Source organism: Pseudophryne corroboree, chromosome 4 (assembly GCF_028390025.1).
Source record: "Pseudophryne corroboree isolate aPseCor3 chromosome 4, aPseCor3.hap2, whole genome shotgun sequence".
Taxonomy (NCBI): domain Eukaryota; kingdom Metazoa; phylum Chordata; class Amphibia; order Anura; family Myobatrachidae; genus Pseudophryne; species Pseudophryne corroboree.
The window spans coordinates 607220030-607246729 of NC_086447.1; the positions used below are offsets into that span (position 1 = coordinate 607220030).

Consider the following 26700-nt stretch of genomic DNA (forward strand, 5'->3'; position numbering starts at 1 on the left):
ATTTTCATAGTTACTTTATAACAATCAGCATTGTCCTGCAGAACCACGTAGTGGAACCACAAACTTTTTTTTATTTTTAGGTAGAACCTTTTTGGTTAAAAACATTAAATTGAATAATTCTCTTTGATCTTATTCCACTGTAGTGGTTTAGTGTATTTCCACACTATAATGCTGATAAGTGCTTTTTTACATACTCTTCAAGCCTTAGAACGCCATTGACCAGCACAGATGCACTGATGAGATCTAACCAGCTCAAAGCATAATTGTTTGAAACTATGGTTAAGTATATCTGTCTGTATTCCATGCTAGAAAGCCAGCGGACCTGGACAAATTGGTTTGCCAATATGCCAATACACTAGGTATTAAGGAACAAGTTTTCTTTCTTTACTAAAATTCAGACTTCATTTGGAGATGTTATTAAGAATTTCCTCTGCAAAATATTTCTATCAAAAACAATCTCATTGGTTTCATTTGAAATTTCAACTTGTAAAATGTTAACAATGATATGATTAATGAGCATATGCCCATGTGTACTTACACTTCTAGTGAAATCCAGTAATAACAAACATCTTAGGCATTAAGGCTATTCACAGCTCAGAAAATCTGCGGTTAAGTAAAACACTTTTAACCTACCTGAACTCAAACACTTCAGATGTTTGCTAGTGAGTGAGACATTAAGTTAGTAATTTCAGGTTGATAACGTTTTATATCTCAAACAAAAGTGCACCAGCCTACAATCTTTAAAACCGCAAACCATTAAAAAGAAATGATATGGAAGCAAGTAAATACAGATAAACAACAACCAATTTTGTAGATAACAGCTATATGTAGTTTATTGGTAGAACATTATAGAAACACAGCAGAGCAATTTATGAATGCACACTGAACATGACAACTTTATAAAGGTTTTATCCACTTTCAGGTGACTTTAGGTTATTTGCTCATGCAGCATTCATTAAACACCTTGCTTTATCTTTCTGGATCCCCTCTGTGCTTTTCAGTAAAGCCAGGACAACTATTTTTCTTCTCTGTTCTTGGACATATTAGAGAACTGTTGATGCCTACAGCTACATCCAATACATAGAACAGAGCAGTTGTGTTATGTCCTAAGGCAAATAAAATATAAAATAAGAGAGGTCTTGTGGGAAAACACAGAAACAAGCTAATACAACAAAGCACGGTATGTAGTGAAACGTTACGAAGACATGTACAATCTAAAGTCGTCTAAGGACAGAGGTCCTTATTCAGGTTTGTTAGCAAACCAAAAAAACACCTGCAGTGCAACATGGTTTGGCCCATTAATGTGTTTTTTTGGTTTAATAACAAACTTGGATAAACTCCAGAATCCCCTATAAAAAGTGACTGCAAATACACATAACAAAACTCTAATTTATTTTTTTGTAGTATAATATCTAACATACGGTATTAAAGACAAAACAGTATCACTTCATGGATTGCAAAACAAAACATCAATGCATTTTATCATAACATAACATTGTAACATAAAAATCCATCGTGTCCATCGTGTTTTAATATTTCTACAAAGTGACACAGTAAGGCCTCATACATGGGGCAGCTATAAGGCGTCTGTAATGCATTTCACTTTGAAAGCTTCCAAGCTGCTGCAAGCGCTTGTAAATACAAGCAGTGCTGTCCACTGTCTCACTGTGCTCACTCACAGTCACTGTTCAGGCCTGAGTGTACAGAGTAAGCATTTGCCAAAGGGTTCGGCGAAACGCAGATTTTCTCAATGGTCACAAGGGAAAGAGTTTTGTGAAAAAAAATAATTTTTGATCACCAGTATTCAGTCATTGGTCCACATATTTTCTTTACTATTCATGACAATGCAATTTACAATTTCTATAATGTGGACCGCTTGCCTCTTTATGGCTTGTCTTCAAAGTGCTTAGGTTGCATATGGTTTACTGTCATGTCAGTTGTATAATCAGTAACAAAATAAGGAAGAACAAATCTCCAGTAAACAATAATTTAATATTCCATTGCCAATATTTGCATACAATATATATATATATATATATAAAACACAGGTATACATACGGGAGACTGGCAGACAGGATGCCGTCTGTCACTATTCCGACAGTGGCATCCTGTCAGCCGGAATCCCGGCACCAAGCTTCACTCCCCACAGGTTATATTCCCACTCATCGTGTGGACCCATTGCCGAGTGGGAATATGGGCTGTGGTCGGAATTCTAATCGCCGTCATTTTCCCGGCTGTCAAGATTCCGGCGTCTGTATACTGAATGCCGGGATCCCAACAGGCAGTATATTAACTGCATCCCTAAACACACACACATATATACATACTGTTAAAAGGCAGCACTCCAAGGTCTTCACAGATGAAAATATTGCACATTAAATAGATATCCCATATTCCTCAGGGCACACTAACAGTACATGTTTTATGGTATCCATGCTTCAGCACAGATGGTTTCAAAATAACGGAGGTACTAATTGAGTAAAAAGTGCTCAAGTAATAGTGGTCCTTAAAACCTGGACTGTTAATTTGCCTTAAGAACCGTGGTTGGGAATCCCTGCATTATGGGATAGAGTTCAGTGTTTTCTTCTATTAAGACCTTGGATGCTGCCCTGAACAGTGTATATTAAGTGGAGATGTACTGTGCATATATATATCTATCTATATATATATATCTATATCTGCTTGTGGACATCCCATACCCTATACTAAATCCCACACTAGTAAACATGGAGCTGTCTGAAGCTGGACTACTCAACTTATAGATCACATTAGATGTAGTAATGAAGCTGCTCAAAGCAAAGTTCAATGAGTGGTCCAGTCCTCTTTAACAGAGGTTTTGGAGTCTCCCAGGGCCATAAGCTGCAGTATAAATATATCCTGGCTCCTGGTTAATGAGCTGTTTCACAAGGTGACCTGTCTTGATTTGTTACATGGGGTTGTGAGAATGAACAGTAATGGTAGGTGGTCCAAAAGTAGAAAACAGTAAACTCTATTTATAAAGCTTTTTATCAACAGCCACGGGGACAACAAATTGTTGTCATCGGCAATAAATATTCTTGAGTATTTTGCAATTCAAATATATTTATTTTTACATTATATATTAAAAATATATATTGAGCAAGTGTCCCCTTTCAAAGAGTACTGCTATGGGCATATGGAAGCATATAAACTATCAGAAAATATATCAAAATTTGAATCTTTGTATTATTAACAAGCTGCATAGTTGCTGAGGAAGGAATAGAACATAGGCAATTTCAGGCGTTGTTGGTCCTTGCGACACCAGCCAATCACTGTACCCTCGCTGTTAGCTGTGTAGAGATGGTGGCCATCACAGGAAAAGGTAAGGCTGAAAGCACAAAGATGTTGTCAGCAACACAAGACAGGTTAACTGGAGCAATATGTACTGAATGATATACAATATCTGCTATTTAACATAGTATTTTTCCACACAGTAAAACAAAAAAATGTTTCATCTATTTGTAAGTACATTGTAAATTGGATTTCTCTAACGTCCTAAGTGGATGCTGGGGACTCCGTAAGGACCATGGGGAATAGCGGCTCCGCAGGAGACTGGGCACAAAAGTAAAAGCTTTAGGACTACCTGGTGTGCACTGGCTCCTCCCCCTATGACCCTCCTCCAAGCCTCAGTTAGATTTTTGTGCCCGAACGAGAAGGGTGCACACTAGGTGGCTCTCCTGAGCTGCTTAGTGAAAAGTTAGTTTTAGGTTTTTTATCGATTCCATTCGGCAGATTCCACGCAAGAACTTTTCAGTGGGATCTGCTGGACAAATGGTCCGGATCGCATCTTCAGATGCATCAGCGGATAACCCTGTCTCCAAGGACAAGGGTGTCTCTCCTGTGGTGGTTGCAGAGTGCTCATCTTCTAGAGGGCCGCAGATTCGGCATTCAGGACTGGGTCCTGGTGACCACGGATGCCAGCCTGAGAGGCTGGGGAGCAGTCACACAGGGAATAAATTTCCAGGGCTTGTGGTCAAGCCTGGAGACATCACTTCACATAAATATCCTGGAGCTAAGAGCCATCTACAATGCTCTGAGCCTAGCAAGACCTCTGTTTCAAGGTCAGCCGGTGCTGATCCAGTCGGACAACATCACGGCAGTCGCACACGTAAACAGACAGGGCGGCACAAGAAGCAGGAGGGAAATGACAGAAGTTGCAAGGATTCTTCGCTGGGCAGAAAATCATGTGATAGCACTGTCAGCAGTGTTCATTCCGGGTGTGGACAACTGGGAAGCAGACTTCCTCAGCAGACACGACCTCCACCCGGGGGAGTGGGGACTTCACCCAGAAGTCTTCCACATGATTGTGAACCGTTGGGAAAAACCAAAGGTGGACATGATGGCGTCCCGCCTCAACAAAAAACTAGACAGATATTGCGCCAGGTCAAGGGACCCTCAGGCAATAGCTGTGGACGCTCTGGTAACACCATGGGTGTACCAGTCAGTGTATGTGTTCCCTCCTCTGCCTCTCATACCCAAGGTACTGAGGATCATAAGAAGGAGAGGAGTAAGGACTATACTCGTGGCTCCGGATTGGCCAAGAAGGACTTGGTACCCGGAACTTCAAGAGATGCTCACAGAGGAACCGTGGCCTCTACCTCTAAGAAAGGACCTGCTCCAGCAGGGACCCTGTCTCTTCCAAGACTTACCGCGGCTGCGTTTGACGGCATGGCGGTTGAACGCCGGATCCTGAAGGAAAAAGGCATTCCGGATGAAGTCATCCCTACCCTGATCAAAGCCAGGAAGGATGTAACCGTACAACATTATCACCGTATTTGGCGTAAATATGTTGCGTGGTGCGAGGCCAGGAAGGCCCCTACAGAGGAATTTCAACTGGGTCGTTTCCTGCATTTCCTACAAACAGGACTGTCTATGGGCCTAAAATTAGGGTCCATTAAGGTTCAGATTTCGGCCCTGTCGATTTTCTTCCAAAAAGAACTGGCTTCAATTCCTGAAGTACAGACGTTTGTCAAGGGGGTACTGCATATAAAACTCCTTTTGTGCCTCCAGTGGCACCTTGGGATCTAAATGTAGTTTTGGGATTCCTAAAATCACATTGGTTTGAACCACTTTCCACTGTGGACTTAAAATATCTCACATGGAAGGTGGTAATGCTGTTAGCCCTGGCTTCAGCCAGGCGTGTCTCAGAATTGGCGGCTTTATCCTATAAAAGCCCTTACCTAATTTTTCATACGGACAGGGCAGAATTGAGGACTCGTCCTCAATTTCTCCCTAAGGTGGTTTCAGCATTTCACTTGAACCAGCCTATTGTGGTGCCTGCGGCTACTAGGGACTTGGAGGACTCCAAGTTGCTGGACGTAGTCAGGGCCCTGAAAATATATGTTTCCAGGACGGCTGGAGTCAGAAAATCTGACTCGCTATTTATCCTGTATGCACCCAACAAGCTGGGTGCTCCTGCTTCTAAGCAGACTATTGCTCGCTGGATTTGTAGCACAATTCAGCTGGCGCATTCTGCGGCTGGATTGCCGCACCCTAAATCAGTAAAAGCCCATTCCACAAGGAAAGTGGGCTCATCTTGGGCGGCTGCCCGAGGGGTCTCGGCTTTACAACTTTGCCGAGCTGCAACTTGGTCAGGGGCAAACACGTTTGCTAAATTTTACAAATTTGATACCCTGGCTGAGGAGGACCTTGAGTTCTCTCATTCGGTGCTGCAGAGTCATCCGCACTCTCCCGCCCGTTTGGAGGCTTTGGTATAATCCCCATGGTCCTTACGGAGTTCCCAGCATCCACTAGGACGTCAGAGAAAATAAGATTTTACTCACCGGTAAATCTATTTCTCGTAGTCCGTAGTGGATGCTGGGCGCCCATCCCAAGTGCGGATTGTCTGCAATACTTGTATATAGTTATTGCCTAACTAAAGGGTTATTGTTGAGCCATCTGTTGAGAGGCTCAGTTATATTTCATACTGTTAACTGGGTATAGTATCACGAGTTATACGGTGTGATTGGTGTGGCTGGTATGAGTCTTACCCGGGATTCAATATCCTTCCTTATTGTGTACGCTCGTCCGGGCACAGTATCCTAACTGAGGCTTGGAGGAGGGTCATAGGGGGAGGAGCCAGTGCACACCAGGTAGTCCTAAAGCTTTTAATTTTGTGCCCAGTCTCCTGCGGAGCCGCTATTCCCCATGGTCCTTACGGAGTCCCCAGCATCCACTACGGACTATGAGAAATAGAATTATCGGTAAGTAAATTCTTATTTTTGAAGCTGTGGTACGACCACTCAAATTCATCCCTGTTTATACATATAAATAAAATTGCTAAGTGTTGTGAGAAATATACTTCTAGGGACTGTTCCTGAACGATGAGACAACACAAAAAAAATAAAATGATTGTCTGTTTGTTTGTCTTTCTTGTCGTTCCGGCATCATGCAAAAAGTACTGGATGAATGTGGATCGCATTTCACTATTGTATACCTCAGTAACCTAGAAAGAAAGTGAGGTATATATGATATTGATGTAACATCAGGGAGAGGAGCAATAAAGGAAAAACCAGACCACTGACACTGTGTGCGTGCAGTGTGTAGGCTCCTCAAGTCCAAAATATCTATCTATCTATCTATCTATCTATCTATCTATCTATATATATTGTGACAAGAACACTGGAATAGTGTTTGAGGGCAGGTATGTTTGTCCCAGGTTCTTGTCTTACATGTATTAGAAAAATGAAAACTTCTAGGAAAATGTTTTGTTTTGTCAGAACTTTTCAGTTTATTGGAAAAGCTGGATAAGGGCCCTGAAAGAGAGATAGGGCAAGTTCCAGACATTGGGCCCAGTTCGGGTCTTTGGCCTCACAGAGGGCTAATCAGGGCTTTCAGCTGTGCAAGAGCCTTTTAGGGCTGCTAGCCTGATTAGTGTGGGGGAGATTGCCTGGGGAGAGACTGCAGAATCTCTGTGAGAGGAGCTTCCTTATACAAGTGAGCTATACAGTGTTTACTGGAGAACTCCGTGTTTTTGTTTAGTGATAGTTGTGAACGTCTTGTGTTTAGTTAGTGCCGGACAGGCAAGGTATTTTCTTTTGGTGTTTGTTTTATTTTCTGTTTAATAAAACTGGCTGTGGCCAGTTGTACCACAAACTGGACTTGTGTTATTCCTCAGCTGCTACGTGCTGCCATTTACCCCAGGAAACGGCACCTTGTACCCTTACAGTGTTACAATATATAAATATATATATCTATATATCTATATCTATATATATATATATCTATATCTATATCACACATGAACGCAAAGAGTAATATATTTAGGCATATATAAATACATATACGAGATCTATTCCACATGAAAATCCGACTACAGTATATCTTGACTCATGAAGTTTCAGTTTACACATCAATCCAGTAAATGGCAAACCAAGACAAATACTACATGCTATGGTTACACACGATGCAAGTGAATATAGATCATGGAGTTGCTGGTCATGTTATTAGCAATCTTTTAGAGTAAAGTTAAGCAGTAACGGTTTTTCATACATAAAATAATATTTGTTGACTAAGTTAACAATATTAGATGGCACTAAAATTAGTTCCGCTGAGCAAAAACATCAGGTGCGTTGTTCATCTGCGATGGCAGGCTGAGTAAGCTTCAGCTTACTCAGCCTTGCCATCACAGTGCAGCTTGCGTGGCCAAGGTCAATCAGGCAGAGGCATTCGCATATGTGCACTGCGACCGCAGAACCCGTTCTGCACATGCGCAGTCCCCGAACATCGGGAAAATTCAGTAAAGATCGCATTTAGCCCCTAAGACCATCTTAAGATGCTTTTAGTCCATTGCATGCAAGATCTGAAAAACTACGCTTTGAGGATATTGTTACACAGTTCCTCCACAGAAAACTATGGGCATAGCTGCTATAAGGGCTGGCAACCAGAAAGCAGGTGATATTTCCAGTATCTCATGCTTTCTCTCTTTTTACAATTACAGGGATACTTAATCTGTCCTAAAACATACGGAAACCTTAGTTTCCATATATTTTAAGTACAGAGGTGCTTAATATATTGGGGTCTATTCATAAAGCAGAGAAAAGCCCTGTTTTGCGTTAAACATGTCTTTTCTCTGCTTATCGCAATTCACAGAACGAGTTTCCATGGAGAAGTCCCAGCAGCACCCATGCTCTGTGCCTGAATCGCATCACCATCCTTTAGCATGGTGAGTGCGATTCATGAAGGAGCGGAAAGCTGAGCTTTCCACTTCTTCATGAATCACACTCACCATGCTCAAGTATGGTGATGTGATTCAGACACAAGTTCAGGTTCGCCATCTCAGGATGGCGTAACCTGAACTGCGGTGCAGTAACTGTAAGGAAGCTTAATGCTTCCCTGCTCTCTGTCCACATCCGGCACTGGCTCCACCCATATGACCTCCCATCAGCCACTGACTTGATGACCGCAGAGGGGAAACACCAGAGAGCGTTGCTGGAGCCTGGGACACTGCATCGCTTTGCCGGTAGGGTGAGTATACATGAATTGGTACTTATAACAAATATATATCGCTGATGCTATGTATAGTGATAAGTATCAATTCAGTTTTCGTTTTCTTTATGAATAGACCCCATAGGCCTCTAAATCTTAATGCTAGGCATATTTTGACAATTAAGCAATTAGCAAACTCGCCTAAGCTTTGCTGCTACTGTAGCTGTATATCTAACATTAGTTACAGAGGCGTAAAGACAGGAGACAATGAAAGGCAGTCGCCTCCAGGTGCCAGCACTGAAGTGGGCACCCTGACTTCCTCCATTGTTCTAGGTTCTGCTCAAAGTGTCCCAGAGCATGAGTAAGCATGTGCTGTGGTCCTCCCTATCACAGTGCCCCCACCCCGGAGTGCGGACCCAGCCTAGGAACATATCTCCAGTGAGCAAACTGAACTAATGCACATACAAGGGGCAGGACACAGGCTGTGTGTGGCATAATGTGTAATGGGCATTACGGTGTGTGGCATATTGTGTAATGGGAATTACAGTGTGTGGCATAATGTGTAATGGGCATTACAGTGTGTGGCATAATGTGTAAGGGGCATTACTGTAAGGAGGAAAAATGAAAAATAATGTAAGGGGCATGAATCAGGATTTTTTCCCCCCCTGTGGTTGGCAATGTCTGGGCATGTGGGTTGCAAAACTGGGGAATAAGGTAGTCTTCTCCTGCAAGGTCATGCCACTTGCAGCAAAGCCACACCCCTTACAGCGAAGCCACAACCTTTTTTTGTGGTAGGCGCACGCAAATTCTTTATTCTTCCAAAGGTGCCCCCCACTGTAGCTCCTCCCACATTACTCACAGCTCCGGAGAGGGGAAGTTTCACTATGTTAATTCATCTCATCAGTAATGCTTCCTGCTTTGCCTCGTTAAAGAGGAGAAACAGGAGGTCCTATAGCGGCACGATATGTGCCGCATAATACTTCTCTCCCTCAGAATCAGACAGTGTGTGATTTTTTTTTTTACATTTGAGAGGCACATACTACTGGTTTTTAAAGCGTATATACTCTGAGTAGAACCGAACAGGCCGCTGGGAGAATCATTATTTCCCAGAATCCCCTTGGTGGTGGAAGACTGATATGTTTTATTGTTGGGATAATTTGCAAAAACCTCAATGTCATGACCGCCTGAGTTCTGAGTACGGCGTGTGCGTGACAGACTAGTGCTGTATATGGAAGTGGTAAGCCTCAGTCTTGTGGAGACTGGACAGTAGGACAAAGGCACTATGACTCAACTGTGAACCAGACACAGTCAACTGAGGTTGAGACCCAGGGAACAGAGTGTATGGAGGAGAGTAATCCCCACAAAAAAAACCCCAAAACTGTATTTGCCTGACATGTGGGATCTTAGCCGATGCCCACTACAGTGAGGAGTTACCTGAGGTACAGAGAGGGCATTTAAAAGACGCCCTGCACCCCTGCCAGGCACATTTCACAGGAAAGACAGGAAAAACAGACTTGGTTACACACCATGTAGACACAGGCAATCGGACACACCTTAGACACCTAGCATAAAGAGCCTCACTGAAGGTGTTAAGTGCCATGAAGCGAGAGGTGCTGTGGTTGGGTGTGATACAAAAGTCCTGCAGATTGTGGGCTGTCAAAAGAACATAGCATGGGAGACTTTGGCGTAAAGGGCCGCTGCCTCCTTGCCTATCTTAGAGGTGGAGGTGTAGTGATAAAGCCCATTTCATATCAGAATGAGCATATTAAATGGTGTTGTTCAAATTGTATGTTCTGTATGGAAAATGGCATTTTTAAAACTGAATGCCAATTTACTTTTCTGTAATTAATAGGCCAGGTGACTGAACTGAATTCCTATCTCTCCCCTGCTAGGTCGTAAAAAGTTTATCTTTACTATACACTGCAGGAGGACGTGTGTAGCTGGCCCTATCTTCCAGACCATCACAATGACAAGACAGGATGCCCATAGAGGTGTCAAATTCTTTTGAAGGGAGGTTATAGAAATTTCTCAAGGAGAGCATCTGGCCAGGCCACTCTCCTTCCTGATTAAATCTGTAAAAACTGTCCAGTACTGTATATTGGTAAATTCCAGATCTTAGGCTTCAAACAGAATGAAGCAAGTAATTAAATGACCCTGCTGGTCTGGCAGGGAAATCCTGGGCTGGTAATACAACATGGGCCATAAACAATCCATTCTGGTATTGAAAGGCTTAAAATCCACAACGGTGGGGCTTTTTGGAGTAACTGCCAGGGGGATAAGAATGAGTTGAAAAGAGCAAAATTTGTTCACTACTTGAGGAAAAGTCAGCTAAAGCCAATCTATTTTCTGTGATCTCCTCAACGGCAGAAATCTAGGTCTGAAACGCAAGCAACGTTGTTTTCTGAACTAGCTCCTAATTTTTTTTCTTTGAAATTGACTGTAATCTGTGTGTAGTTTTAAATAATCATATATTCTTCGTAAGTCTTTTTTGTAACTAAATTTGAAGTGATTCTTGAAATTAAAATCTAATTTCTAGTTCTGATATATTCTGTGTTCTAAGACCTTCCACCTTGAGAGGCACACGTTACTGATTTCTAAAGCATATATACTGTACTGTGAGCAAGGGGCTGCTGTGAGAAGCGTTCACAGAATCTCCTTGGTGGTGGCAGACTGATATGTTTTATTGTTAGGATAATTTGCAAAAAAACCCAACTGCCCGACTTGGAAGGATTTCTGAATGTGGTCGTGTGCATAAGGGTCTGTTCTTCCCCTTGAGTTCTGCTCACAGTATATACACTTTCAAAATCAGAAGCTTGTGCCTCTCAAGGCCATACAGTAGGTCTAAGAACACAGAATATCAGAACTAGAAACATATTAACTTTAGATTTAAATTTCAAAATGAAAATTTGTGGCAAGAAATAGTTTTAATTGAATTTATGTCACTAATTATATTATAATTTTAATGCTTCTATTCACATAATTGAAATTCTAAAACATGGCAGATATTGCTTTCAAAAATAGTGCTTGTATTACCTTACAATTGGCTTGTTGGATTTTGGGAATGTTATTTCTCGAACCGGTTTCAAATCCCAAGTACTCCATAACCTATAGCAAAGAACAGAAAAACACACTACTACTTAATGTTACATTTTAGTAATTTTGTTAAAATAAATCACATAAAATAATTATATTTGTTTTATTAAATTTTTCCATTTTTAAAAATATGCAATATAATATGCCTAGGATTGCAATGATAAAATTAATAAAATTAATACATCCCTGATTAAACTGTGTACCATTAAACTGTGAAACCATTGCAAATATTTATAAATAGACACATTTCATGTTATCCTTTGGTGAACATAGACATGCTCTTTTAGGTTCCATCATAAACTCATTCTTGGCCACCTTGATAGGAATATTTGGATAGCAACTACAAATAATTTGTTTGTGCATGGCTTCCAAACTAGCAACTCTAGAATCTTTAATATATCTCTCCTAAAGAGTTGAGAAGTGGACAAGTAGCAACCAGCTTCAACCTATCATTTTATAGAATGTTCTAGCTAGACACTGGTTGCTATGGGCAACTTCTCCACTCTTTAGAAAATGTTATATATCTCCCCCTTTATTTCTAATATAAATTTTTCTGTATGTGGAGAAGGAAGGAACACAACTCTTCATTTCTAGATAAATTAATACGCATATAAAAAGCATTAACAATATGGTGATCTACAATGAAAAAAAGATGTGGATACAGAAAGTTTTTTCTCAGAATACCCTCCCTTGATGCATATAAGGTGGTCACAGTCTTTTAAAAGTCTGATTGGTGGTCAGGTTATGGGATCTATGAAGGGTAAAAAAATTAGCACCTAATGGTGTACTTATTTTAAGAGTCTCATTTGGGTTTGGTGATTTAAGTGAGACGTGCTTGCATAATGAAAGTACAACTAATGCAAGCTTTTTTGTTTAATGGTTATGTGTGGATTCAGGAGTTCCAGTGGTACTTGAGCTGTGTTTTATTGGAACTTTATTTATATTAATTTCAGTATGGAAGAACAAGAAAGAACGAATTGGACTGTGTACTAGACGGCAGATAAATAGCAACATGCCATTGTGTCTTCAAGAGCATAGCTACAACGGGCACAGAGAGTGTAGCTGATATGGGGCCCAGTGCTGAAAGGGGCCCACCTTCCCTGTCAAAGTTACAGTTACTTTTTTTTTTTACCAATGGTAGGTATATTTGTAAGTTACAATTGTGCAATTCATGTGTTCTTATCTGCATGTATTCCTTCTTTGTCTTCCATGCTCAAATGAGTATAAGAGAGAAGCAGTGCAGATCCAAGGATGAGTGACCGGCTTCTTTTTATAAGGCAGTCTGGCAAAAATTTCACAAATGCTACTGTCAAGAATTACACTAGTGAGGGCGCCCAGTTACAGCAGGATACCACAGTAAATCTAGCCTTTTCTGAATTGCAGTGTTAACTAATTTTGTAGCACTGAATTTAGGTGAAGTACCCAGTGGCATAACTATAGAGGGTGCAGGGGATGCAACTGTTATGGGGCCCGGTCGCTTTGGGGGCTCCAAGACCCAGGAAGCAATCCCCTGCACCCTTTTGAATTTTTGCGCTGTGCTGCTTAGGGGCACGCAAGTTTACTATCTGGGAGGGAGGGAGTGAGGAAGGAGGAGACGCTACTGCAGCTGTGGGAGCTGCCAGTGAAGTCAACATGGAGGGGAGAGAGATGGAGTCGCTGTCCGGAAGCCGCTTCGTGGAAGGGAGGGATGAGAAGCCGCTGCTCGGTCGGAGTCTTCCTGGAGCAGCTGCTGCCAGGAGCCACTCCTACAGAACTGGTGATGGTAAGCAGCCCACCCTCTCCCGTCTGTTTGTCAGTTGGTCTATGCCCCTCTCCCATCCATCTATGCTCCCCCCCGTCAGAAGTCAGTCTGTGCCCCGATATGGTGCTGTCTGTACCCCCCTGTCCATCTGTCTGTGCCTGTCCATGCCCCTGTCCATGATCCTATATGGTGCTCTGTGGTCCAATATGATGCTATATCCCTATCTGTCTATGCCCCAGCTGTCCGTCTTTGCATGTCCCCAATCCGTATTTTCATCTATGCCCCCATATGGTGTTCTGTCTGTACATCTGTCCGTCTTTGTCCTCCCGTCCATCTGTCTGTCCGTACTTGTCCCCCGTCCGCCTATGCCATCACCCGTCTGTCCATCTATGCCCCCCAATCTGTGTTTTAATCAGGTAGTGTCTCTAGAGCTTGCTCCCCCCTCTCCCTGATGCTGCCTCTCTCTACCCTGACACAGTCTCTCTCTCTCTCCCTCTCATTGATACTCTTTCTCCATGACACTCTCTACCTCCCTCTTTCTCCCCTGAAACGGTCTCTCTTCCCCTCCTCCTGATACGCCTCTCTCTCCCTCTCACTGACACACTCACTCTACCTCTGACAGTCTCTTCCTCTCTCACTTTTTCTCTACCTGGCGCTGTTTCTGACACCCACTCTCTTTCCCTGTCTTCCCCCATATTCTCCTTGACATCCACTCTCTCTCTCTCTAACATCCATCTCTTCTTGTCTTTCCCTCTTTCTCTCCTTGGCACCCTTCTTTCTCTCCCTCCCTCCCTGGCATTCTCTCACACTCCCGCTGGCACCCTACCCTCTCTATCATTTCTTCATTATGCATGAAGCACTCCTTTTCTCCCTGACCATCCATCTCTCCCTATTGCTCCTCTATTTTTCTCTCTCTCTCTTCTTTCCGACACCCTCTTTTCTCCCCCTAAAGCAGGGTATACATTAGACAATATCGTTCAGGAACGATGTTAATTTCTCTTGAAATGCCTGGAAAATCATGACAAACGATATAGTGCATACAGTGAACGATATTGCTAACGATATCGTTCAGTGACGTCATCCTGTCACCGCTCTGAACATTCAGTCATTGACAATACAGTCAAAATTGAGCTGCATGTACATATGACGGAAGACCTCGTCAACGAACCATAGGAGCGTGCATCATTAACGATATTGAGCATACACACTGGAAGATATTACAAACAATATCGCTCAGATGGGCCAAAATTAGTGATATCGTTTAAAATATCGCCTAGTGTGTACCCAGCTTTGGGGGCATTGTAGATACAGCGGTTGGGCCCTTTCAAGATTTTGCTATGGGGCCCACAAAATTCTACTTATGTCCCTGGAGTTACAGCAATATTTCTCAAAGAGTGGATCCCAACAGCAAAAAGGAACATGTAAACCAAAGAGAGAGAGAGAGAGAGAGAGATAGGGAGAGGGGAAGGGAGGATTCAAATAAAAAAGGCCTCAGTGACTGCACACTTTTTTAAGAAAGACTCCTGAGGCTTCCTATGAAAGGTTCCGCCTGAAGGTTCAAACAGACAGGACACAGTGCCACTGGAGTTCCGGAATACACACATTACCTTTAAACAGATAAACCTATTTTATTTATACTTTTGGTACATGAGCATTTGTCACTCACCAAACCCAAATGAGAATGTTAAAATGACATTAGGTGCTTGTCTTCTTATACCCTTAACAGAATCCATCATATTTCTAAATACTGACTTATCCATCTCCTTTGCCTTAGGCAGGGAATTAACCATAGATAAAATGAACCTTTGCTTTTTGCCCCAGCTTGTTTTACTAATAGTTTGTTTTTAAACAAAGTATTTCTCCTTACGATCCTTGCCTTCTATAATGCCTCACACAACACAATGTCAATGTAGCAAGTTCTAGTAATATGTCTATGGCCACACACAAAATATCATATATTCACATGTACAAGAATCTAAACATTGGGGGTCATTCCGAGTTGTTCGCTCTGTATTTTTTTCTCGCAACGGAGCAATTAGTCGCTAATGCGCATGCGCAATGTCCGCAGTGCGACTGCGCCAAGTAAATTTGCTATGCAGTTAGGTATTTTACTCACGGCATTACGAGGTTTTTTCTTCGTTCTGGTGATCGTAATGTGATTGACAGGAAGTGGGTGTTTCTGGGCGGAAACAGGCCGTTTTATGGGTGTGTGCGAAAAAACGCTACCGTTTCTGGGAAAAACGCGGAGTGGCTGGAGAAACGGAGGAGTGTCTGGGCGAACGCTGGGTGTGTTTGTGACGTCAAACCAGGAACGACAAGCACTGAACTGATCGCAGATGCCGAGTAAGTGTGGAGCTACTCAGAAACTGCTAAGAGGTGTCTATTCGCTATTTTGCTAATCTTTCGTTCGCAATTTTGATAAGCTAAGATTCACTCCCAGTAGGCGGCGGCTTAGCGTGTGCAAAGCTGCTAAAAGCAGCTTGCGAGCGAACAACTCGGAATGACCCCCATTGTCATGACTGTAGTTTTGTGAACCTGGCATGTACTGTATGTGAAGTCTGTGCGGGTAACTGGAGGACTGTGTGTATATTGGCTGGTCTGTGGGAATAAGTGAGAAGAAGAGCTCAAGGAAGACTATGGACGATGAAGTAGGTACAAAAAGTAAGATTTAATGGCGTAACGATAATTCACAGAGGCTGAGGTTACCCCAATGACTGAACTGAAGAATGGAGTTAATAATTGTAAAACGATGCTGTAGCACTCTGTATGAAGAACAATGACTGTAGCTATGACTTTAAGACAGGCTGAAGAAGAACTGAAAATTGTGGATGTCTTTATGACGAGACTGAAGAATACGGTGACTGTGTCTTTATGACAAAACTGAAAAATACTGTAACTGTGTCTTTAAGACGACTGAAGAATACTGCGGATACGTCTTAAAGACGCGACTGACGAATACTGTGTCTATAAGACGGAGACTGAAGAATACTGTGGCTGTGTCTTTAAGACGAGACTGTAATCCGGGCTGGGTACTGGATATAGCTGGTAACGCAACTGCAATCCGGAGAGGGTAGCAAAGAGCAGAGGTTTACAGGAACTAAGGTAAATAAGATTTTACTCACCGGTAAATCTATTTCTCGTAGTCCGTAGTGGATGCTGGGGACTCCGTAAGGACCATGGGGAATAGACGGGCTCCGCAGGAGACTGGGCACTCTAAAGAAAGATTTAGTACTATCTGGTGTGCACTGGCTCCTCCCTCTATGCCCCTCCTCCAGACCTCAGTTAAGGAAACTGTGCCCGGAAGAGCTGACATTACAAGGAAAGGATTTTTGGAATCCAGGGAAAGACTCATACCAGCCACACCAATCACACCGCATAACTTGTGATAAACTTACCCAGTTAACAGTATGAACAACAACAGAGCATCAGATAAACCTGATGCAACCATAAAATAACCCTTAGTTAAGCAATAACTATATACAAGTATTGCAGAAGAAGTCCGCACTTGGGACGGGCGCCCAGCATCCACTACGGACTACGAGAAATAGATTTACCGGTGAGTAAAATCTTATTTTCTCTAACGTCCTAGTGGATGCTGGGGACTCCGTAAGGACCATGGGGATTATACCAAAGCCTCCAAACGGGCGGGAGAGTGCGGATGACTCTGCAGCACCGAATGGGCAAACACAAGGTCCTCCTCAGTCAGGGTATCAAACTTGTAGAATTTTGCAAACGTGTTTGAACCCGACCAAGTAGCAGCTCGGCAGAGCTGTAATGCAGAGACCCCTCGGGCAGCCACCCAAAAAGAGCCCACCTTCCTCGTGGAATGGGTTTTCACTGATTTTGGATGCGGCAACCCAGCCGCAGCATGAGCCTGCTGAATCGTGTTACAGATCCAGCGAGCAATAGTTTGCTTTGAAGCAGGAGCACCCAGCTTGTTGGATGCATACAGGATAAACAGCGAGTCAGTCTTCCTGACTCCAGCCGTTCTAGTTACATAAATCTTCAAAGCCCGGACTACGTCAAGCAACTTGGAATCCTCCAAGTCACGAGTAGCCACAGGCACCACAATAGGTTGGTTCAAATGAAAAGATGACACCACCTTTTGCTGAAATTGCGGACGAGTCCGCAATTCTGCCCTGTCCATATGGAAAACCAGATAGGTGCTTTTACATGACAAAGCCGCCAATTCTGACACACGCTTAGCCGAAGCTAAGGCCAACAGCATGACCACTTTCCACGTGAGATACTTTAGCTCCACGGTTTTAAATTGGCTGAAACCAGTGGGATTACAGGAAACTCAACACCACGTTAAAATCCCAAGGTGCCACTGGTGGCACAAAAGGGGGCTGAATATGCAGCACTCCCTTAACAACCGTCTGAACCTCCAGCAGTGAAGCCAGTTGTTTTTGAAAGAAAATGGATAGGACCGAAATCTGGACCTTTATGGACCCTAATTTTAGGCCCATAGCCACTCCTGACTGTAGGAAGTGCAGGAATCGACCCAGCTGGAATTCCTCTGTAGGGGCCTTCCTGGCCTCACACCAAGCAACATATTTTCGCCATATACGGTGATAATGCTTTGCTGCCACGTCCTTCCTTGCCTTTATCAGCGTAGGAATAACTTAATCCGGAATGCCTTTTTCCGCTAGGATCCGGCGTTCAACCGCCATGCCGTCAAACGCAGCCACGGTAAGTCTTGGAACAGACAGGGCCCTTGTTGCAACAGGTCCTGTCTGGGAGGCAGAGGCCATGGGTCCTCTGTGAGCATTTCTTGCAGATCCGGGTACCAAGTCCTTCTTGGCCAATCCGGAACAATGAGTATTGTTCTCACTCCTCTTTTTCTTACGATTCTCAGCACCTTGGGTAAGAAAGGAAGAAGAGGAAACACATAAACCGACTGGAACATCCACGGTGTCACCAGTGCGTCTACAGCTATCGCCTGAGGGTCTCTTGACCTGGCGCAATACCTCTGTAGCTTTTTGTTGAGGCGGGATGCCATCATGTCCACCTGTAGCAGTTCCCACCGACCTACAATCTGCGCGAAGACTTCTTGATGAAGTCCCCACTCTCCCGGGTGGAAGTCGTGCCTGCTGAGGAAGTCTGCTTCCCAGTTGTCCACTCCCGCAATGAACACTGCTGACAGTGCACTTACATGATTCTCCGCCCAGCGAAGAATTCTGGTGGCTTCTACCATCGCCACCCTGCTCCTTGTGCCGCCATGGTGGTTTACATGAGCCACTGCGGTGATATCGTCTGACTGAATCAGAACCGGTTGGTCGCGAAGCAGGGTCTCCGCTTGACTTAGGGCAATGCATATGGCCCTTAATTCCAGGATATTTATGTGAAGGCAAGTCTCCTGACTTGACCTTCGCCCTTGGAAATTGTTTTCCTTGTATGACTGCCTCCCACCCTCGGAGGCTTGCATCCGTGGTCACCAGGACCCAGTCCTGAGTGCCGAAAATGCGACCTTCGAGAAGGTGAGCACTCTGCAGCCACCACAGGAGAGACACCCTGGCCCTGGGGGATAGGGTGATTAACCGATGCATCTGAAGATGTGATCCGGACCACTTGTCCCGTAAGTCCCATTGGAAGGTCCTCTCATGGAACCTGCCGAAGAGAATGGCCTCGTACGATGCCACCATCCTTCCCAGGACTCGAGTGCAGTGATGCACTGACACCTGTTTTGGTTTCAATAGATTCCTGACCAGTGTCACAAGCTCCTGAGCACTCTCTATCGGGAGATAAACCCCTTTTCTGGTCTGTGTCTAGGATCATGCCTAGAAGAGTCAGATGAGCTGTAGGAACCAACTGCGACACTGGAATACATAGAATCCAGCCGTGTTGCCGTTACACTTCCAGAGAAAGTGATACGCTGTTCCGCAACTGCTCTCTCAATCTCACTCTTATGAGGAGATCGACCAAGAACGTGATAATAGTGACACCTTGCTTCCGCAGGAGCACCATCATTTCCGCCATCACTTTGGTGAAAACTCTCAGGGCCGTGGAGAGACCAACCGGCCACGTCAGAAATTGGTAATGACAATTCTGTACCGCAATTCTGAGGTACGCCTGATTAGGTGGATAAATGGGGACACGAAGGTATGCATCCCTTTTGCCCCGAGACACCATAAAATCTCCCCCTTTTTTAGGCTTGCAATGACCGCTCTTAGCGATTTCATCTTGCACTTGAACCTTTCCAGGTATATGTTCAGGGATTTTAAATTCAATATGGGTCTGACCGAACCTTCCGGTTTCGGGACTACAACCTGGTGGAATAATAACCCCCTCCTTGTCGAAGGAAGGGAACCTTGACCACCACCCGTTGAAAATACAACTTGTGAATTGCAGTTAACCCTGTTACCCTCTCGCAGGGGGAAGCCGGCAGGGCCGTCAGTGAGGAGGCATCTTCTCCAAATCCAGCTTGTATCCCGGAGACACAACATCTACTGCCCAGGGATCTAACAGGGAGTGAACCCACTTGTGGCTGAACTTACGAAACCGTGCCCCCACTGGGCCTAGCTCCGCCTGTGGAGCTCCAGCGACATGCGGTGGATTTTTGCAGAGTTCGGGGAGGACTTCCCTGGGAACTAGCTGTTCCATTGCTTATTCTACAGGACACGTCAAGCAGAAATCGACATAGCTTTGACTCTAGGACCCAGTATACTCATGTCTCTTTGGGCATGTTTTATATATATATATATATATACCTAGCTCTTAAGACAGCATCTTCAATATATATATATATATCTCTCTATATATACATATATATATATATATATATATATCTATATGCATACTAGGGTCTCAATCTCTGCTGATAAGGTACCTGTCCACGCTGCCACCGCGCTATAAACCCATGCCGACACAATCGCTGGTCTGAGTAGCGTACTAAAATGTGCACGCTATCTGCAGGATCCCTTAGAATAGCTAGTGCTACCTTCTGTGCAAACGTGACACCCTAGGGGAAGATTCCCATCACATCCTGGCCCTAGTGGGGAAAGGATACTGCCTGAGAATTTTTTTTGTGGGAAGCTGCAGTCTCTTGTCCGGAGATTCACGCTCTTTTTCCTCATGAGAGGAGGGAAATTTACCTCAGCTTTCTTCCCCTTAACATGTGTACCTTTGTGTCAGGGACAAATGAGTCATCAGTGATATGCAAATCATCTTTCATTACAATAATCATATATTGAATACCTTTCAGCCATTTTGGCTGTAACTTTGCATTATCGTAGTTGACACTGGAGTCAAACTCCGTGTCGATATCAGTGTTTATTATTTTGGATAGTGTGCATTGTGAGACTCTGAAGGTCTCTGTGACATAGGGACAGACATGGGTAGATTTCCTGTCTGTTCTCTAATCTTTTGTGCAATAAATTCACCTTAGCACTTACACATATCCAAACAGGTGTCGGCGTTGTCGACGGAGACACCCTCTCACACACATATTTGCCCTATCTCCTCCTTAGGGGAGCCTTTTACCTCAGACATGTCGACACACATGTACCAACACACCACACACACAGGGGATGCTCTATTTGAAGACAGTTCCCCCACAAGGCCCTTTGGAGAGACAGAGAGAGAGTATGCCAGCACACCCCCCAGCGCTATATGACCCAGGAATCACACAGTAACTTAGTGTTAACCCAGTAGCTGCTGTATATATTGTTTTTGCACCATATTTATATGCCCCCCCTCTCATTTTACCCTCTTCTATTGCAGGGGAGAGCCTGGGGAGCTTCTCTCAGCGGATCTGTGGTGAGAAAATGGCGCTGGTGAGTGCTGAGGAAGAAGGCCCCGTCCCCTCAGCGGCGGGCTTCTGTCCCGTTTCTGTGTAAAAATAATGGCGGGGGCTCGTACATATATACAGTGCATGACTGTATATATGTATAATTTTGCCAAAAGGTATCTTAATTGCTGCCCAGGGCGCCCCCCCCTGCGCCCTGCACCCTACAGTGACTGGAGTGTGTGGGTGTGCTGTGGGAGCAATGGCGCACAGCTGCAGTGCTGTGCGCTACCTAAAGTGAAGACAGGAGTCTTCTGCCGCCGATTTCGATGTCTTCTTGCTTCTGCTGCTTCTGTACTTCTGGCTCTGCGAGGGGGACGGCGGCGCGGCTCCGGGAACGGACGATCAAGGTTAGGTACCTGTGTTCGATCCCTCTGGAGCTAATGGTGTCCAGTAGCCTAAGAAGCGCAACTTAGCTGCAGTGAGTAGGTTTGCCTCTCTCCCCTCAGTCCCACGTAGCAGAGAGTCTGTTGCCAGCAGAAGCTCTCTGAAAATAAAAAACCTGACAAAATACTTTCTTTTCTAGCAAGCTCAGGAGAGCCCACTAGGAGCACCCAGCTCTGGCCGGGCACAGATTCTAACTGAGGTCTGGAGGAGGGGCATAGAGGGAGGAGCCAGTGCACACCAGATAGTACTAAATCTTTCTTTAGAGTGCCCAGTCTCCTGCGGAGCCCGTCTATTCCCCATGGTCCTTACGGAGTCCCCAGCATCCACTAGGACGTTAGAGAAATTAAGGTTACCTCTTAGGGAGCTCAATAAGCTCACACTGAGCTGTGTGACTCAAGGAACTGGCAGCATCTGTAACACAGGTCTCTCTACTTATACTTCTTGGTCCTTGGTGATTGGAGTCAAGTGATTCAGAGAGTCTCTGGCTGGCACAGAATTGGATAGCTCATGGTCAGGTAATCAGATCCTGTCACGTCAGTACTCCAGGTCAGGCTCTGATGTGGAGTGAGGCCTAGCAGGCCAAAAAAACACTGAAGCCTGAACTTCTACAAATGCACAGAGGATGATGACTTTTAGGCCTAAACTCCAGATTGCTTAACACAGTGAATAATTAAATGCTGCTTACAGCTGTTTACTGATTACTCAAAGGAATTCTTACTCAGGTGGCTTAATCAAGAAAGCAACACAGATTTGCAGTCTTCATGCTGAGATGAAACAGAGGCAGGTTACAGGATATGCTGATGTAAGACACAGAATCTTAGAAATTCAGGATCATGACAGACATTTTCTAGTGTAACAATTTTTCTTGCAATTAAACAGCTAAGTAAGCCTTCATCTCTTAAACTGATCATTACAGCTGAGATATAAAGCACTGGCACAGGACTATATGGTGGTTGCAGCAGATCACATTACATTTTAGTAGAACAATTTTCCATTATTCAGAACCTATTGTGAAAGTATATCTCCATCTCTCAGTTACCTGGGCCATTTATGTAATACACATCACTTGAAATATTTTGAAATTACACATACACAACATTTAAATCTGAAATGCAGATAAGTTACCCAATATCTCTTCTCTGTATAATACAAAAATCTCACATCATAAGGCCAGACATCTCCTCCACATATAGTAAGTATAAATGTGTGTGCTATGATACCTGGCCTGACATGGTGAGGTTAGGAAGTGCAGTACCCTGTCAGGCATTAGGACATAATCTTAAAAGAACTTCCTTGTTTGGGTGTCCGTATTAGAGATGTTTCACCAACACTGTCTCCGGTGGTCCCCCACTGCATCCCGCTGACCCCTGAGACTTTCCTGCCCTCCCCCTAACCTGCTCCTCTGCTCTCCTGTCACCGTGGGTGCCGGGTAACTGGAGGAGGACAGCGATTACACGGCCTGACTGGACCCGGCCATTGGCGGTGGCCATCTTACCTCCACCTTCCGTCCTCCGGGATCCCGCTGTGTATCCTGCCACCCTGCACTTTGCGGCTGCTGCCTCTCCCCCATGGCGATCGAGACTCTTCAGTGACGCCGTTTGTGGATCCCCCCGGGGCGCTACAGGAGGATCGGCGTCGCTACACATCACTGGCCGTGTCCTCTGCTGCTGCCTCACTGGTGCCCACACCAGCCCTCCCTGGATGTCTCAGCGCTGATCCATCGGCTCCTAGGCTCCTACCTCCGGCGGCCATTGCTTCAGACCTGCTCACTGCAGGAGCACAGGTATCCTCACCACCTCCCGTCCCCCCCCCCCCCCCTCCCCGGCTGGGTCCCCCTCCTGCTGACAGCATCCCAACACCTTATTGCTGTATAGGGGCTACCTGATTCCGCTGGCCTTCCCCTTGTTCACCCCCTGTCAATCTCTTGGCTCCCAACGGGGTTTTGGGTGGATATTACAGCACGCCCTCTCCCTCCCCTCTCACTGGAGCCCTATACTCTGAGAACTGCCGCACTGCCCTACGGAGAATACTGCAGGCGGGACAGGTGCTGAAAGGCTGGTGGAGGGTCCTCCCCCTGTCAAGTATACTGGTAACAGTCACTGGCTGGACCGTGACTTGACTACCACACCTGTATCCACATATCGGCTATCGCTGCTCCACTAGCCGCACCTACATTCAGCTTTTCACCCCACACCTTGGAGCTCTGTGGTCGTTCTGTTACTACCCCTCTCACTCTGGGCTTAGTGCAACGACCGTAATGTTTTTTCTATGCTAAATCACCCTGCAGCCATGTAGTGTATAGGGTTTAATCCCTCTCTCTAATCTTGGGATCTCCTAGGGGCACGAAATATCTAGCCCTTTCTGTGGTTTATCAAATCTACGTTATACAACCCACTGGGCAATCACTTTTGCCACTGTCCGCCTCCCTCCCTCTCCCATTTTAATATGTTGCAGAGAAATCGTAAAACACCTGCTCCTGCTAAACCTAGTATTCTCCGAGCATGGGAGAAGGCGGGAGTCACTCCACGCACCTCCCCCACAGTGGATCCTCTATCTGATGTCGACGACGTCCCGTCTCCGAAAGCTAGCCTCACCACCCAAGATATTGTAGCCAATTGTCACTAAAACTATCCAAACGGAAATGAGATTGGCCCTTGATGAATTCAGAACTGAGCTCGCTGATCTGGGCACTCGTACTGACACTCTGGAATGCAAACTTGACGAAGTTTGCCAGTACCAAGCTGTAGTTGAACAAGAACTAGCTGAATGCCGTATGGATATTGACCAACATGGAGATCACCTAGAGGACCTGGATAACTGGAACCGCATAAATAATATCCAAATCCGTAACATTCCGGAGAGTGTTACTATGGAGGGTCTCCCGAGTTTTCTAGAGGGCCTACTTCTAGCTTTGATACCTGAGGTTCCTAAAGAACTTTTTCTTCTGGATAGGGCACATAGAGCGTTACGCCCACGACCGCCCCCTACTCAACCCCCTCGGGATGTTATCTTGCATTCCATTACTACAAGACAAAAGAAAAATTCATGTCAGCGGCCCGAGAACGCCACTCCATCGATTATTCTGGAACTCAACTCCAGGTTTATCAGGACTTGGCTCCCTCCACACTCAGAAAACGGCGGGACCTTGCTGCAATCACCAGGGTCCTCCGAGATCACTCCATAAAATATAAATGGGGGTTCCCATTCCACCTTCACGTCTCTAAAGATGGTTCTCACCATTCCATCAAGACCCCCACCCAAGGCTATGACCTCCTCAAGTCCCTTGGCATTAGTGACTCCCTCCCTGATGAGATCCGGAATCAGTTCGCCACTACCTCACCTGGGAGACCTAAGACACCAACTCCTGAATGGTCGACTAAATGAGATACCGAGATGTCCATTACAGACACGTAGTTTTATTTGCTTATGTTTACTATTTCCAACCTGGTTCTGAGACGCTTTCCAGCGTAGTTAACTTTTATTCCTTTCTGGACTGCCCTTTATGAGAGACTTGTGCTCACTGGCCCCTGCAGGTCCCGTTCATCCAATGGTTATCGTGCCTTGAATTGGTAAGGCTGATCTGCTGGCTACCTCTGACGGACAGCTGTGGGCCATACTGACATTTGTGCTGTTACATATGTCCAGTCTTCTCGGATTACCCTTGTTGGACCTTTCATTATTCATCTACATGTTTTTTGTTTTTAATGTCTTACTGTTAGTACCATACCTCGTTACTATTTTGTTATTTTGATGATTATTGTGTCATAGCTATTTTATCAGTTTATAACGTTGTTTTGTTTGGTTGTTGACCTATCCGCTCTTTACCCCTTGCACTGGCTCGCAGAGTGTATTTTTTCTTTTCTCCTATGCTCCTCCTCTTTTTTGCTGTGTATTACTACTGGCGCTACCCCCCACACCGAAGGGTCTGCCTGGTAGGCACCCACCCTTTCCCTCTTAGACCCAACCCGCTCGTAGGAAAGGGTCTAATTCTCGAGTTTATTCTCAATTTTTTGTTACCCCATTACCATTACTACCTTTATTTTTTTGATTTTCCCTGTACCTTTTTTGGCCGATTTAGTCTATGGTTGCTCCTCATACTATGTTCTTACGTTTATTATCCCCCATGACTTTGAAACTATTATCTATTAATGTCAATGGCCTTAACTCCCCGACTAAACGCTCCATGGCACTTCACTTTTTTAACCGACATAAACCTGACATCATTTTCTTACAGGAAACCCACTTCGAGGCCTCCCATCCATCCCTGAATTGTAAGCAATACCCACAGGCCTTTTATTCTTCAATGTCAACTAAACATAGGGGTACAGCTATCTTAATCCACCACGATCTCCCCCTAGTTATACAGGATACAGTTCTTGATGATAATGGCAGATTTGTGATACTCTCCGGTACCCTCAATCAAACCCCTATCACCTTGGCATCCATATATGCCCCAAACATGCAGCAGGGGTCCTTTTTTAGGGCATTCTCGGATCATCTCTCCAAATTCTCGAACTCCTGGGTCATTGTGGCTGGTGATTTTAACGCTACGCTGGTCCCCTCTCTCGATAGATCCCACCAAAGCTCGTGGCCTTCCCCCCACGCAAAACTGTCGAGACTCTTGCAGTCATGTATCACCTCTCATGATTTTTTATGATAGCTGGAGAACACTATACCCATTGTCTAGAGGTTATACACATTATTCCCCACAACATGATTTATACACTCGAATCGACTATGTCTTTGTGGATCAAGACTCCACACAAACCCTTTTGGGAGCTCAGATAATCCCGACCACTTGGTCTGATCACTATGCGATTACTGTAGATCTGGCCACCCCTCACAAATCCCCATCCACGCGATCATGGCGTCTTAATGAATCGCTCCTTCTTAAACCCTCCAATATTTCTCAAATTAATGACGCGATCCTCAATTATTTTACTGGTAACGCTTCACCTGATATATCTCCTGCTATCTTGTGGGAAGCTCATAAAGCCACTATACGAGGCCTTCTCATTAGTCTATCCTCTGCCCAGAGAAAGACTGAAGCTAAGCGTATTGCCGACCTGGAAGCTGAACTAGCTTCTCTAACTCTACGTCACCAACACTTTCCCAAAAAACGACTATACCTGAAAATTCTCTCACTAAAAGGGCAACTATCACAAATCCTCACCAAGAAAACGATCAAGTCACTTTTGTGGATCCGTCAGAAATTTTATGAGAGATCTGATAAAGCAGATACTCTACT

At 44.6% G+C, this 26700-nt stretch overlaps 1 protein-coding gene across 2 annotated transcripts in view; it reads right to left on the reverse strand.

The window, feature by feature from the left end:
• Window positions 1–806: 806 nt before the first annotated feature.
• Window positions 807–26700, reverse strand: part of LYST (lysosomal trafficking regulator) — an 864675-nt gene continuing 838781 nt past the window's right edge. For both annotated transcript variants that reach the window (XM_063917604.1, XM_063917602.1), the window contains exons 51-52: window positions 11479–11550; window positions 807–3346 (exon numbers count right to left, since the gene is read on the reverse strand). In XM_063917604.1, coding sequence (XP_063773674.1) covers window positions 3208–3346; window positions 11479–11550 — 211 coding nt within the window. In that variant the 3' untranslated portion in view covers window positions 807–3207. The remainder of the gene's footprint in view (window positions 3347–11478; window positions 11551–26700) is intronic.